At 35.5% G+C, this 16,577-nt stretch overlaps 1 protein-coding gene across 1 annotated transcript in view; it reads left to right on the top strand.

Moving 5' to 3' along the window:
* The window catches only part of LOC116997311 (angiopoietin-1), a 150,496-nt gene that overhangs the window by 60,185 nt on the left and 73,734 nt on the right, over positions 1 to 16,577 (top strand). Inside the window, exons 2-3 of the mRNA XM_033062262.1 lie at positions 9,793 to 9,948; positions 10,843 to 10,964. Of these exons, the coding sequence (XP_032918153.1) occupies positions 9,793 to 9,948; positions 10,843 to 10,964 (278 nt within the window). The remainder of the gene's footprint in view (positions 1 to 9,792; positions 9,949 to 10,842; positions 10,965 to 16,577) is intronic.

The following is a 16,577-nucleotide window of genomic DNA, read 5'->3' as shown; positions in this document are numbered from 1 at the left end:
GAGGAATGTAATGAAAAGAGGGACCAGAATTATCTTAGTAGGCTTTGGCTGCTCTCATATTTCCTATTAAAAAAAGGCCTTATCTTTCTGTACAGTTATTAAAGCCATAAAAGGATATACATCTCGAACTATGTAATTTCAGATAAACCAAGGCACTTTTATCTTATTAAGTTTCCTAGTCTTTTCTACAGACTAATTTAAATACATGATATTTCATTATATGGTTTAGGGACTTTCGATCATTTCCAATGCTACTTGTAAAACACTTTTTATAAATTATTTGGTGGAATTAACTCATCCTTATTTTATGTATACATACATGTGTGTGCATATGTAAATATATTGATGTGTACTGAATATGAGACAGTTTCACTCTGAGATTTTTATGTATTTTTTTTATTTTGATGGGAAGGAAGAATTTGTCAAGACTTATATTTATGTATTTTAATACACTGTTTGACATGTATGAAGGCAATCAGATCCATCAGCATGGGAAGAAACTAAATTTTTGAGGGCTGCACATATTTTGGCTGCTCATCTCCCTGGTATGCAGTTACACATTTATTATAATGCTGAGAATTGCAGGTATGTCTGGAGGCACTTAGAGATTAATGGATGTATACAGAATTTCAAGAATGGGAAGAAAAGGTTCTAGAGTTTGTACTAGCAGTTAACTTTTTCATAGTGCTGTGGGAAATTTAAGTGCTTAGTTTACTACTACAGGTATTTATGGAAATTTCATTTATTTGCATTTCTTAAATGTATTTCTTAAAATTATAAAGTGATTCCAGCAGAGATGTATCAATTTTTTAATGCCCGTATTAAAACTAAGGTAAACATTGCCACATATCTAGAACATCTATCACTATCATTAAAGTGCTTGTGCCCAGATTACTGTAGAAAAGTTGAGAACCATAAATACAAGCAAAAATCTATAGGAAACAAATGAACATTCCTGCCTACATAGATTAAACCCCATAATTTAAAAGATATTATGTATACACTCATGTAAATCTATGCACATATATACTCTGTGTGAGAATATGTAAACTCTTGTCTAGATATTAATTCCTTATTGACTGAAGAAGTTCAGCAGATTTCAGGTTTCGGCCTCCCTGGGCTCTGCAGGAGAATGGATTTTACAGTACACAGAGGTTTTGCTCTTTTCTGTGTTAAGTACCAATGGACAGGATCATCTTTCTTCAATATCAACTCGAATCATGGTGTTGAAGCCAAATGCTTCAAGACATAAAGCATAACAAAATAATACTTGCCACTATTAGACAAGGGAAGGGAGAAGCAAAGGACAGGGTTCTTGATTAAAATATTCATATTCTTTGTAGTCGAGATAGGATTTTTAGAAACATTTTTTGCTAAATAAGATATGTTGAGGTGAGGAGTCTCATACCTTGTCCATTCAGCTGCTCTAGCTTGTCAGAAGTTCCATCGAGTCAGAAGATGGTAGTGGGATTCTCTGCTCTCAAGCAGACCATGAATCATTTTGTTCATGCATATTTGTTCTGCTTCTATTTTTCCATGTGTTTTGAGTTAAAGTTAGCTGCATAAATACTAACTGTGGACACACAGTGTTCCTGCACTTTATCAGGTTGTTTTTTTTAAAGCAGAACCTTACCATGATTCAGTCCTTACCAGGTGCCTATAAGACATCATAGGACAGGGAATGCAGAAGGAGATTTACATTTTCCATAGCAATCAAAATTGAGGTAGCTTTCATTACTCCCTATCACCTAGGAAAAGATCTGACATAGGCTTCAGTTCTCCTCACCAGTAGGTGATTTATGATAGAAGCACACACACAGAGGATGTGAAAATGTAGTGTGCAGATCATGAGTTCTGGTTAATGTTATAAGATTGATGGGATGCCTAGAGTGGATGTTTTGTCTATCTCTCTGGGATGAAGGTAGAAATAAATATTAGCCTGGAAGAGTGAGGAAGTTGTTTCATGGACCAGGAGATGCTCTTGAATTCCTGCAGGGCCAAGTGTACTGAAATTGCAGTGTATTCAGTGGTTTCAGTGCATCTAAACTTATGATTTATGCCATCTAAACTTCCAATTTAAGCTTTCAAAAAGGATTAAAATTTGAGACTTCTCTGACAGTTGATATAATGTACTGGGTCTTTAGCTGACTTTGAAACTTCATGTCAGGTTAATGACAGACAGAATGGTAATCTGCAACCTGCACTGGGAAGAGAGAAAAATGATAATAAAAAAGAATTTGTGATCTTTTCATCAGGAAAGTCCTAAGACAGAACTGAAGAGAAGGTAGAGCGCATGGCGATGAATAAAGAGATTTGGCTTCTGTGAGATATATATATATATGGAAGTGTACATATACATAATATGAAATAAACTTGTTGAAAGACTAAAGCATAAAACCATTTAGTCTTAATTTCACAACCTTTCTCAGAAAAGTGTGCCCATATGTCATAGTGATGAGTGTCAGAAACCAAGCAGAATTAAAAATAGATTAAGTAGTACAATGTTAAATCATTATACTATCTCCTAGAACACATATAGATTCCAAACTATATTCCAGCTTCTCAGAATCATTGAAAGTTTAGATATAAGTTGGCAGAGCAATAAAGCAACCAGAACTCTTTATGCAGTTTAAGATTATGCTTTTCAAGAACCATACGCAATGCGGTAAGGTGATATTTCAGTGGAACTAATTTAAATTATATGTGCATAAGCTATGGATGAGCCAAAAGGTGCTTAAATATTCTTCTACATAGAAGTTGTTCAAAATCAGTGTTTCTGAAAAGCAGACCTCACCAAAAGTATATTTTCTAAAGAAAGCGAATTAGTTCTAGACTTTAATGGAAATTTTTTTTTTTTAGTTTTTTTAAAGTCATGGATGTTAATGTGTTTAGGGTGCTATGACAGATGTTTCGTTTTTCATAACTATGTCTTTCTTTTCATAACTATGTCTTCCCAGTGTATATTGAGGATGGTTCATATTTTCAGTCAACTGTAAAACCAAATGAATTTAGTTTATAGAATTAAGTGGTTTAGAAAACGATCAAGAAAGAAAAATATCATTCACACAGTAACAAAATTTATGAATGTTAACATTCAACAAGATAATTCTTTGAACGAGAAATATTACTAATCAGTAGAAGATGAGAACATATTGTTATGATTAAATGTTATCAGAAGCATCTTTGTGGGACCCATTTAATCATGCTTGATGTGATTCTCAGTTATGCTGCTTATTGGTTCTATTAAGCCTTTAGGTTAAAAAATAAATTGTATGAACTAATGGTCATACAAAAATAATTGAAATTTATTCCTGAATGTTTTGCATGCTTTTGTAGAAGAGATAATTAGTGGCATTTCAAGTGACAAATTTTCATTCATATAGATTTTTGCGTTTCTGGTCTAGAAATGGCTAAGCTTTTGGAGTGACATAAAACTTCAAAAACAAATTGGAAATATTTCTTGCCATGTATTTTATAAGGGGATAAAATCCATATTTGAATACTGTGTCATTGGGTAAACCTAGCTGGGGATGTCTTTCAATATCTTGAAACAAAGAACCATATATTATCCATATCTTGTATTTCTATTAATAATAAAGTACAGTAATTTTTTGATATCATTATGTGTGGCTTACTTTTCTTGGTTTGTTTTTTTGTTTTTTTTATTGGGTTGGTTTTGGTTTTTTAAATTTTTGTGGCTTTAATTCAGAAGACTCCTCTGTTTTCTTGATTTCCTTCAAAAAGTCTCATTAGGAGATGGGTCTTCTAATCCTCTTTTCAGTTCAAGGGAGATTTTACTATAGAGTTTGATTCCAAATATTGAGCCTGCGAGCTTAGGTCTGAAGCATAACCTATGATTATGAAATCAATGTAAATAGAAAGAGATATAAAATGACATAATTTGTCTGATCTTTACCTGAAGTATTCTCCACAGCAATGGGCTTTTCACAGTTTGCTCACAGAAGAATCTCTACCAGTATTTTATTACCTGTACTCTTAGAAAACTTTTCACCTAATGTGTAAAAAATTAGCTTAATGAATGTGGGAAACAGGTTATTCACTTTCCCTTTGCATTTTTGTGTTAGCCCAGTAAGTTATACTTTTGTTAGCCTTCCTATCAAGCTAAGCATTTCTAAGTCTTTCAATTTTTTATATTTATGACAACTCTTTGTTTTCTGTACACTTTTTTCAAATAATGTACATCTTTCTTGAATTGCAACACACAGAACTGAAAACAAAACTGCTGCAGACACTATACTGATGCTGAATGCAGCAGAAAGATTACTTCATAGGTTTTGGAATAATCTCATACATGTATTATCCCTGACTTCTTCTGACAAAATGTTGTCTGGTTGTTATCTGAAGAGGAAAACCTGTTTGATTTGGGGTTTTGGTCTGGTTTTTTTTTAGCTAGCTGAAAGATTCTTCAACATTTATAGCATACTTTTATTTCACTGAAGGTTTCTATAAACCCAAGCTCAGCCTCCATGAGGACAAGTGTCATTAGTGTATTGGAAACCAACCAGACAAGAAATCTCAGTATCACTCAACTGGGCTGAATCAAACAATGTTCAGTCATTGTGTGAGGAGAATGCAGCTGTGGTTTCACTGGTCACAGTGGGATTGCATCTATTGAGTTATGACTTATAGCCAGACTGTAAACATATGATATGCCAAAGATTCAGACATTCAAGGAATCAAGGATTTAAGGAAAAGTATCATTTATGTGTTGGGGACATTTGGTTTGGAAAAAAATCAGTACAATGTTTCAGTTCAGAAACGAACATACATTCCCTGCAAGTCATTGTTTGTTTCTCCGTCAGGAACAGAATTTGGAAAACCATATTATTGTGACTGGGTGTTGAGATATAAAAAGTATCTAAGCAAGTCAAAATGATGAGTTGCAATATTACAGAAACATGAAAATGCAAAACCAAGTACAGAATAATTGTGCAAGTATCATGCTAATATTTACTTTTATTAATGTGCAACTGAAAAACTAACAGGCTTATTTTATTTTCTTGTTGCTTTAAGGCTAGAAGTCTGGGTATATTGAATTAAAAAAAACCCAAAAAACCAAGAAATACAGTTTTTACAGCCAGCTTTCCTCAGAAGTGTTTGTTTGACTACATATGGAGTTAGAATTGAAACCCAAAATTAAATTTCATAAACAATGTATTTCATAGCCAGTATATTTCATAACCAATGATTCTGGGAAAGCCCCATATACCACAGATCCCAACATGCAGTTCTAGGAGTCCGATTTGTGCAGCAGTCACTTAAAGTTTTCACTTCAGCGTGCAAGGTTGTTTTCATAAATTTACTGAAGTTATCCATATGATTCTGTATCATCATAATGTAGATATTCAGGTAAGGTTGTTTCAAAAGTGGTATAGATTAGAGTTTTAACATTTATGCGTTATTCATTGCCTTTATATGCCATCCATGTTCACCGTCCTTGATTCCCAGTAATCATATACCGACAGAAATTGTGCAAGCATTGTTGTTTTCTACTCATTGGAGTTGTAGTACATGAGGGTTGTATCATTGTAAATTTACCATTTTATCAATTTTCCTCATTGAATAGAACATATTTTTAAATAAATGAAATATTGGGTTTTTGAATACACAAATAAAATAACTTTTCTCAGTGATAAATTCTTTCCTAACCCCTTTCTGCTTCTTCAAAACTCAAAGAAATCCCCACTTATTCCCACTAAGGCTGTTTGTGTATTTATAAAACACAAATCACATCAAATTGCATTTTTCTATCTCACTCCCTGAGGCAGTTTGTCACTGTGGGGAGGTATGACCTTTCCTCAAACAGAAAAATAAAAAACAAAAAGAATTGAACTTTCATTGGTTGGGTTGTGGTGTAGCATTACTAGTATTTATTCATGTTTGCAAGGCATGACAACACAAAATCACTCTCACAAAATAACACTGGTCATTGTCTTTCTCTATTTCTAAGTGTTGTGAAGTCTGTGGTAGGAGGAGAACAGTCTATTGTTTGTTACTATAACTTGTAGTCTTGTTGTAAGGTACTATATTAAAACGTCTTCTGTATATCACACCAATTCTTAACATATTATTGTCACTTGGGACCAACACTATCTCATCAAAATAAAAGTTCTTATTTTATTTATAAACCATCTGCCACAAACACTTATCTTTACATAGACCCTAAATTACAGTTTCCATTTTAATAGCTCTTTTAGTGTTTGGGTGGTTTCTATGAAGGTTGTTCAATAGACATTTTCCAGAAAAGGCTAGATACTTTTAATAAATAATCCTCTGGAATGTTTATTAACCAATAACACTGAACCTTCTGACAGTTTTATTTCTGAGAATGTTACAATGTTCTTATGCATCCCAATGGTAATTCAGCATTACCCACAACTCCTCTGCAATGTAATGAGTCTTACTGAAAGCAGATGCAGCCAAATTAATAACAAGGACATCAATTTACTGTGGAAACCCATATAGTTGGAGGGGTGGGATGAGAGGAAAAGAATGCAGAATATAATTCTGTTTCACTTTTGCAAAGAAAGTAGCTGAAATAAGTAGATACAGTAATTTAAGGACTTGTTAATTCAGAGTCTCCAGGGGAATTGAATTTAACTTGATTATAGGATGAAGGAGTTCTAGAAAATTACTTAAACCTCTAAATGTTCTTTAATTCGCTTCTGCGAATAGGTTTCCATGTGTCAAATCTTCTGTGAGGCCACCCTGCAAGGATCCTTTTATCACCTAGTAAATAGATGCTATTGATCCTTACTAACCACAAAGAAAGCTCAGTTCATATGCTTAATACATGACCTCCAGAGAAGGGAAGACTTCAGATGAAATTCCATGCTTGGTCATAATGAACCTGGTAAATTGTTGGCTTCCTGCAATAAAAATAATAGGTGAAATCTTGGCTTATTGGAGCCAATGGGAATTTTGGCATTGATTTTAGCAGGGCCAGTATTGCAACCAATAAATCTACCAAGCAAAATAAAAGAAGTAGGTGAAGGGAGGAAGGAAGGGGAATTAATGTAACAAAACCCCTATATTGTTTCAGTCCTTGTTCAACCCTCCTTTGCCTGAGTGAACAGCTCTTGATACTCCAGAGATGTGCTCACAGAAACTATTGTGGTGGTATTCTGAACACCAAATATTTACAAAAGCATTTAATGAGTAATTCTGAAACAGGAAAGTCAGCTTTGTTGTTATAATGAGTCAGTCTCTCATTCAATCTGAGGCTGTCCAAGGGGTGAGTAACCAAGGGCAATTGCCAAAGACTGGATACCATGGGGACAGTGTTAGACAGGAGTAATTAAAAGTATGAGTTATACAAAATGCATCAACCTATGGTTGTGTTCTTGCTAGTCAAAACTTCTGTAGCTCCACACAGACGCAATCATAATCACGATGCTCTCTGTAATGTGACTAAAGTAACAGGCAAAGAAAATTACTTAGAAATATTCATTTCTTTTTATATTTATATCCCTATCTGTGGGCATTTTATTTATATGTGAAAACATGTAACTTCTGATTTCTGATGCGTAATAAATGCAGTTACCATTTTTGCAGGGGCTTTCAGAGGCATCCATTGCACATACATTCCTCATGTACAGCAAGACAGTTTCAGAAAGCTCCAGGCTAGCAAATCAATCACTGCACAGCTAGAGCACAGACATGCTGTGCTCCTATCTGCAAATGAAAGACATTGCAAGTAAGGAAATGTTGTGTTGGTAACCTCCCTTGAGCAGCACCGTGATTGGAGAACCCTGTGCTTCATTAGGAAGCAAAATTTATCAGAGAAATTGAACTTCTTGTTCACATGTTCCAGAATCAGTCTCCATATTCTGGGCCTGAAAATGGGAAAGGACAATCACTCAGTTTATGGGGCTCATTCACAAGGCCTACCTGCAATTAAGAGAAGGTTTGGGGGAAAAAACCAAAACTGCTTAGAAAAACAAGAAGCAAAGGGTGACTAAAATATCTTACGGGAAAGAGTTATACAGGCAAAATGCTTCTGAAAATAAAATAATGTTATAGAAATGCAATGGATCAGTAAACTCTCCCTTGAACCAACTTAATATCTGTAAAATGTCTCACAGTAATAAACTAAATCAAAGCATTAAACTTACACTGGGAGTGCAAAATGGTGACATCCATTGTACTTTGCAATACAGTTTTCTTTTGCTGTTAAATCTCATTTAAATACTTAACAAAGTATTCAAAAATAAATTTTACCAACCCCTTGAAACACTGGTTTTCAGCTCAGAGTGGTTACCTGACAATTCAAGCAAACTTTTTTTTCTGAAACTGTAGGACATTCACTTTAGTTTTGACTATGGTGGTTATTGTTTCTTCAGACTGGGATAAAAATAAAATAAAACATCAACAACTGTCTTATGCAGAAAATAGTGTACATCATGGCCATGTCCTTGTTCTGTAACAATGTTCATAAAACTAGTAGGTGCATGTAAAGTTTTAATAAATATTTTGTGAGCTCAACAGAAGTGATTCATCAGAATATCTAAGAGCTGTGGCTTCTAGACACAGATAAACCTATAGGAAATATGAAAGCAGCCATTCTTATAACTTACATTCCATGTCTGACTACCACTCCTTTTTGCAATATTTAAAACAACTCCACCTGGTTCTTACTATTTAGTTGTGCACCCTACCTGTCACAGTGAAATATGCTTACTGCTACAGAAGCAGGTCCAATGTATTAGGTTAAACAGTGTTAGGTTAAGTAGTTGTTGCTTAGGTCTGAAACCAGCTAACCATAAAGAACATCAGTCTCAAAATATAAACTAAGGACTAAATCTTCACTGGGTCTGAACCAGCTGGACTCCAACTGGTTATTTTAGTGGAAGTGATTGAAAACTATGTTCCAGGCCACCTGTCTTTATGTTAAAGCTTTATGGAGGATATCAAGCCAGCATATTACTTATATAAGTAAGAAACAATCTCAGCATGCTGTAGATGAGCCCTGGGTTTATGGCCTGTGGTGGCAGGACACTGTCAGCTAGAAGGGAACAATTCTGCCTACAGAAACTAAAACAAACTGTAAGGAAAAGCGTCCCTCTCTAGAGTACTCAATTTATTTAGAGGGTCCTAGTTCAGATTCTATTCAACAATTTGCCAAGTCAAACCAAATATCAAGACCGAAAAAGCAAAGGAGCAAACCAGCTTTCTATGCTTTTTGGAAAACAACTTCCTTCCTTTATGACCTTGACAGTGTCACCATTCCTTTACAAATTTTTTGTCTCAATTAAACTAAGTTGTGTCTATTGCTGAGTTTGTGAAAAATCTTTCTGGGGATTCACCCAAATAAAAAATCATATTCCTGACTGACTGAATGATAGACATATAAACCATGGATGTAGGATATGGTAGGATCTCTTCCATGAAAGACTCACATGTAAGTTGTGATGTACAAATACAATTTAATGTTTTCCTCTGTTTTGCTTTGCTCTTTTAGGGTTTCATTTTGAAGCTGCCATAATATCTCCATAACAAATGTTCACTGCAGCCTTGACACAGATTAAGGCAGGGCCTGCTCCAGCTCATGCCAATAGACCATGATATTTGGGAAAATCTTGGGACTCTGTATGAAAGGGGAAGATATTCAGATCCCTACCCCAATAGTCATATGGTCAACTGAGACTTGGGATCCCCCTGAAAATATTTAAATTTCTGCTTTTGACAAGAATGCCAGCTATGCCCCTTTTACGTCATCTAAATACCTAAACAGGTAAAAATACTACAGCTACAACCTTTTCTCTTTTACAGCTTGAGAACTACATTGTGGAAAACATGAAATCAGAGATGGTGCAGCTGCAGCAGAATGCTGTGCAGAACCACACTGCCACCATGCTCGAGATAGGGACCAGCCTCCTCAGCCAGACAGCAGAGCAGACAAGAAAACTCACGGATGTTGAAACCCAGGTATGTTCCCAGCGTGGTTTTCAAAAAGCTGTTAATTGCAGAGAACATTTCCCAAACTCTTTCCTTTCTAATGCATTACCGCACAAAACATTTCAGCACAGGGGTCCAGGAAACACACTTTGCTTCTTGGTAATAGCAGCACTGATGATTGACCCTTGTTATGTGTCTTTCTTTTGATTTCATTTGGTTCGTATATTTAGCTCTTTGTCTGTAACAAAGGTAGGACTGCCCAGGAAACTAGACCAGCATTTGACTTTCTATAAACAACTACCTATTGTCAATGATGCAAGTGTCAGGCTAAATAATGAGTAAGAGGTTAACCATAGCTTTTGATCTTCATTGTTGTTGCTGTATATCAATCATTTCCCAATTTTTAAAGCTCTGTTAGGACAACAAAAAAGGACAAATCATAGATTGCTCTGCAAATGTCAATGATTTCAAACAAAAATAAGCCACTGAACTGCCAACACCACAAAAGAGAATGCAGGGGAAAGCTAAAGTAGGAGGTCTATTTACAAAATAGCAGATGCAACACATTGACTTCATTCCAAGTACTATTGCACTTTTCTGGTTTATGCATGCTTTGTAAGAATGCATGTTTGAGGCATGTCTCTTGTTCTTTCCATTGAAATGAAGCTTATTTGGCAGTCACCTTGCCTTTTTCTGCTGATCTACTACTATGCTACAGTAAACAGAGTGCCAGAATATCAGCTGGTACTTATCAGTGTGGCTTGATTGAGTTCATCTGCACCAGCTGAGCAGCCGAGGTTAAAAAAGGATTTAGAAACACAATTTTAGACAAATCATCAAATCAGAATGAAATGATTATATTATGCTGCTAAAACAAAATATCCAGGACAATATAAACATTAATGTTTTTCATTTATCCTTAAGGTGCTAAATCAAACATCCAGACTCGAAATTCAGCTACTGGAAAATTCACTGTCAACGTACAAACTAGAAAAACAGCTGCTACAACAGACACATGAAATTCTAAAAATTCATGAGAAAAACAGGTAAGAGTGAGTAGTTGGTGTCTTTCTCTGTTCATTACAAAGTGGCCTGTGTACACTTTGTTTTAAGCCACTGATGAAAGGAGCAAATATGGTAAGTGGACAGCATAGGTAATATTTATGTAGTCACTAAAATACCAGGGGTGTGAACTTACACTATATTATGTCCTGTATGATAAATGTAAACTGATTTTTGCTACTTTTTGCATTCACTGTAAATTTACTTCTTACTTGTTTCATTACAACTTAGTCATATGACCACGGTTCCTGCAATCTAGAAGGATTGAGATAACTTTTAAGTGTTTTCAAGAAGAAAAATATTAATATTAAATGATGAGATTTTCAACTACCTTAAAGTGCATCAGAAACAGAAAACCTTCATTATTTCATCTTTCTAATTTTAATAGATTCACAGTTAAGACACATAGAAAGATCTCTCCCTCTTTTTGTACTAAATTATCTATAGCAAATTGTAAGCATGCTCTATTTTAAGAAGTCAATGGTAAACATTTGGGGTTTATGTTTAAGCTGATGAAAAAAACATTTAGCAACACAACTTTTTCAGCAGTAAATTGAGTTAGGAAGCAGTTCCAGTGTTCCCTTTCTGTCACAGAGGAACTCAGCACGTGAAGTCACTAGGCTTAGCAATTTAGTATGTCAGAGAGCATGTGTGGTGAGCTGACCTTGTCTGGGATGCCAGACGCCCACCCAGACACTCTCTCTCCCCCTCATCATCAGAGCAGGGGGAAAATATGATGAAAAACTCGTGGTTGAGATAAAGACAGGGAGATCACTCATCAGTTACTGTCATGGGCAAAACAGCCTTATTTACTACCAATTAATAACAGTGTAGGATGGTGAGAAACAGAAACAAACCCCAAAAGACCTTTCACCTCTACCACCACTTCTTCCCAGGGTCAACTTCACTCCTGATTCTTCTATGTGCCCCCTGAGCAGAGGGATGAGGAACTGGGGCTGTTGACAGTGCACAACACTTTGCCTTGCCTTCTTCCTCATGTTTTTTCCATTCTCTAGCTTGGTTCTTTCCCACATGCTTGAGTACTTCAGGGTAAGAATGCTCCATATGGGCTCTCCACATAGATATGTCTTCCTTCCAGACATACCTGCTCCAGTACAGGGTCCTCCATGGGAAATATCTGCTCCACCATGGCCTCTGCCACAGGCTGCAGGGTTGTGCCTCCTTCCTTCCCCTTCTCTGATCTTGCTGTCTGCAGCATTGTTTCTCTCCCCTTTTCCCTCACTGCTCACACTGTACAGCTGACTGGAACCAGCTGTGCCCAGCATGGGGCAACTCTGGCCTTTCCTCACAGCAGCTGCACCTGGGCACTGGCACCCAGGACAGTGGGAAAAGCTGCTCCCCTTCCAACTGCTCTGCACCATCCAATGCACTGTGCCTCTGGAATGCACAGGTGTGAGCAGGGAGGGCAGGGAGAGCTCTGACTCCTCAGCCTTACTCTCAGCTCCCTTCTGGAAAGAACAGCAGTGAGGTCAGTCTAGGACTAAGGTTTCTTTTTCCTCTGTCTACATTTGATATTGAAATGAGGCAAACAGCTTTTAAGACAAGGCAGACACTGAAGCATGGGATACAAGCTGCAGAGGATTCTTTTAACTGAGATCAGCCAGTCTTCCAAAGAGAGCAGTGTGGCCCCATGCTGCTGGACAGGAATTGGCAGCTGAGGCAAAAAACCTTGCCCAGGGTTATGCATAAGGCAGACTAGCACCATGGTGGGGAAGAGGCTGCAGGGTAAAGAAGGCAAAATACAAGTAATTATAAAATAGGAAATATTGTTACAAAGCAGTGTGTTTGTTAAATGTGCCTAGTTGCAAAGCTGGTTGAATAATAGGTCATTATTGCTACTGATTATGAAAAGAATGTGTTTAATCAAAAAGCTGTTTGTAACCAGCATTTGTTATTCTGAAGAAATTCTATGACATTTAAAACTATTGAACTCCACAGATGTCCCTTAACCAAATAGAAATGTGAATAAATTAGTATGGGATTAATTTTGTCTTCAGCAATCTCAAAAATAGGTAATTCACCTAAACTGCTTGTGTGGGCTCTCCCTGTAATCCGCAGGAAGATTGCGTATGGGCAAGGGGCAGTTAATTCTACATATTTTACAAATTTATTTCAAAATTGACTTAATTCAAGCATTACTTAAGTACAAATATAATATATAAGTACTTGTACTTTTATTTGCTGCAATATGGTTAGCAACAAAATTTTGTTGGCTGCTTAAGAGACTGAATTTTGCATACTTAATCATCTGGATTTGTTTATTTATTTACCTTAGGAATGAATCAGAGTAAAAAGCCTTCATGTCAGTAAACAAATAAGCCCTACTTGAATTGACCTTTGACTTGGCTGACATTATGATAAAATGGTTTTTGAAAAGTCAGAAGAAAAGGAGGGCTTTTTAAAAGCACATTTTTTGTTGTTTGTCTCAGAGGTATAGGTATCTGTGGATAGATGCAAAAGCACACAGAATTTCATTTTGTGGCAAAAAAAGGACCTGGCATGCATTGTGGGGCTCTTTTAAAGTCTGCTCGGGTCTGATAAAATTAGGGAGAAAGCAGTGTAATAATTACACTAAAATATGGATCATCCACTCTGCTATCATCAACTACCCCTCACAAAGAACTATGTAGTCTTGGCCTTGCAGGTTCTAAACTTGAAATCAACCATGTGTGTGCCAGGTTGACTGTGGGACAGATCTTGGTGATCTCAGCAGATACCAGGCTGCTGGACATGCCAGAGATTTTAGCTTGCTTAAATTTAAACAATATTTGCAGATTACTCATCAGGCTGCTTTTAGTAGCTATTTGCAGTTAGGTACTCATAATCCCTCTCCATATCACTTTCAGACCAATAAATAGAGAAAATTCCTTATGTGTGTGGACTAAGCTTTTTTGGAAAGGTTCTTTCTTTTGCAGTACATTTACAGCACAGTGAGAACTAGAGTAGGAGCTATTGTCTTTGTAAAAACAATCAAAAGAGATAGTATGCTGTGGGGTGATAAATTCTTTCTCTGTGCTGAAATTTCCTCTATGTAAAATAAAAATTAAGATATGAATCGCATTCATAGAACTGAATTTTGGATGAAAGTAATGCAAAATCTTATAGTAACAATAATTGATCACTGATATACTACAGTAACTTGTGTATTATCCTTAAATAAAACTAACACTGTATATGAACAAGGGACCAGTGCATGTTCTTTAGATGAGAAATATGTCTATTCTTGGCCTTTCTCTTTACTGCCTGTCTCTGCTCAGAAGAGGGGCCAATTTTTTTTCTTTTTATTCCACTGAAATGGAAGATATTCCATAGTGTAAGTAGAGTCACATTTGCCTTAGAATCATGCATCTATTGAGTGTTCTCATGGCATAAATAATTTGGTTTTGTGGGTTCCCACCCACCATAATGTAAATGGTGGTTTGTTCCATTGCCATTTTTTTCCCACAAGAGCTTTCTAAATGCTATTTTGATTTATTCTTGAAAGATTTCCCTTCTTAAGTGCCTTATGAACCCCCTTTCTTTTTTTTCCCCAGAGTGTACCAGCTGCATTTAATTTATAGCATGCCATTTGTTTAAATGTGCAAGTGTAAAAAAACTTTCTATTTGCTAAAATGAAACAAATGAGGTAAAATATAATGGAATTCTGGATCTTCCATCAACAAATACTAGAAGTGAAATTTAAACGTAAAATCTTGCTTGAATTTGCAGAAAATAATACTGGATTAACACACTCAGTGCAAGAATTGTTGTATGATATAAAAAGCAAGGACTCGAGGATGGCTCTTGAGTGTCTGTCTGACTGTGAAAGATGAGGAAACACAATATGTCTGAAATGTTTTATTTGAAGGTTGTGTACATACTAAAAAGATAAACCCCAATTTTACAGTTCACTTGTGTGATTTCAATGGAATTATCTTGTCACTGATATAAAAAGCAGGCTTACTGTGCTAAGTGACTTCTTACTTTACTGGCTCTGAGAAGTATGGGGACACATTTTCATATTTCTATAAACTGATCAGACAGTATCAGACTCCCAAGACAGTATGAGAGGTCAGCACATAACAACATAGGGAAAATTACACTCACCTAAAAAGAAGTTGTCTCACCCTTTCTTTGGTTAAATAATGTTCTTGCACTCAAAAATAAGCAGTGAAATCCTCAACCCATTTGTTTTCTCATACATATATAATAAAAGAAACCTACTTATGTAAGGCCAAATAAGTGTGACATTACTTGTCTTTAATTATTGAATAGCTCAACAAAATATGTTTTATCTGTATATCTAATAAATCATAATTTTTTAAAGATTATTGTAATGCTGAAAAATGTCCATCTGCAAGGTCTAGTCAATATCCTGTTCTCATATGTCTAAATGGAAGATTCTGAAAACAAAGATTTAAAAAAAAATCTCTTAAATTTCTGTGGTTTGGAGTGGATTAGTGATTAAACTACTTAGGCAGTTTGTCTAAACCAGACTTTCCTTCCCCCTTGGACAGCTACCAGAGTGTTTCCTACATGTTCTACTCCATCACCTTTCAAAATGACAACAGCTTTCACTAGAAGTCATTCTTTGACTTCTGTATGGGTATTCTACCCTCTCCACCAAAACTACATTAGACATTGAGACATAGCTAACCTTTAGAAAAATTAAATTTGTCTGGGTTTGGGATCTCCTTGTGTGTGTGTGTGTGTGTGTTTGATTTTAAATTAATATTGTCCTAGATAATGACTCCAAAATGTATATTATCAATGGGTGATATTCGTATTTATTCATCTTAATAGTGCTTTTTTTATTCACAAATTTATTCTGTCCCCCAAATACCTGATTTATTTCCCCAAAATGAAGACTCCAATTATAAAAAACCCCCACATATATGTGTGTTTATGTGTGCATCTTTATAAATAAATAGATGTATATTTATATGATGCGTCTGGTGAATGGTGATTTCTTTTTATTGTGTTGTAGTTCCCATGAATGTTTCATATGTTTAAATTAATAGTATTTTTGAAAATTTAGAAATTTCAAACTTTTAAGAATTGTATAGGAATTTAAAATGTATAGGAAATTATTACAGGAACCTTACTGCAAAAAAAGAGCCATAACATTTTACTGGGAAGTGTTATAAAAGAATGTTTCAGTCAGCCTTTTGAGGATGTTGGACTGATTCATACAGAGAGAGCCTTCTTTCCATTTTCGTTACTATTTTGTGCCAGCAATTGCCATTAATGAAAAATATTAAAAACATTTTAATTTTAACTCTGTCTTCTCGATTCTTCTTTAAAAATTTCAGAAAATATCTTTACCAAGCACTCAGCAAAGTTATTTATTAATGGTATTTGTCTGTTAGAAGTTGTCTGATTTTACAAAAAAGAGGCAACAGAGTGATCTCGCCACAGTTAAAGAAACCCTAAATATCTTTTTAGTCACTTTCAATTTGTTTCAAGATTATTTTGAACTTCTCATCACTTTTTAAAGTGATCTATAACAAATATTAATATAACAATACAAATGAATAATTCTGGCCATATTGGAGTCAAAAGCCATAAGAGCAGCTTTTCTCACGCTATTGAAGGAT

The sequence above is a fragment of the Catharus ustulatus genome, chromosome 1 (genome assembly GCF_009819885.2).
Source record: "Catharus ustulatus isolate bCatUst1 chromosome 1, bCatUst1.pri.v2, whole genome shotgun sequence".
Lineage (NCBI taxonomy): Eukaryota > Metazoa > Chordata > Aves > Passeriformes > Turdidae > Catharus > Catharus ustulatus.
Note: the sequence above shows the minus strand (reverse complement) of the source record. Positions and strands in the feature narration are given on the sequence as shown.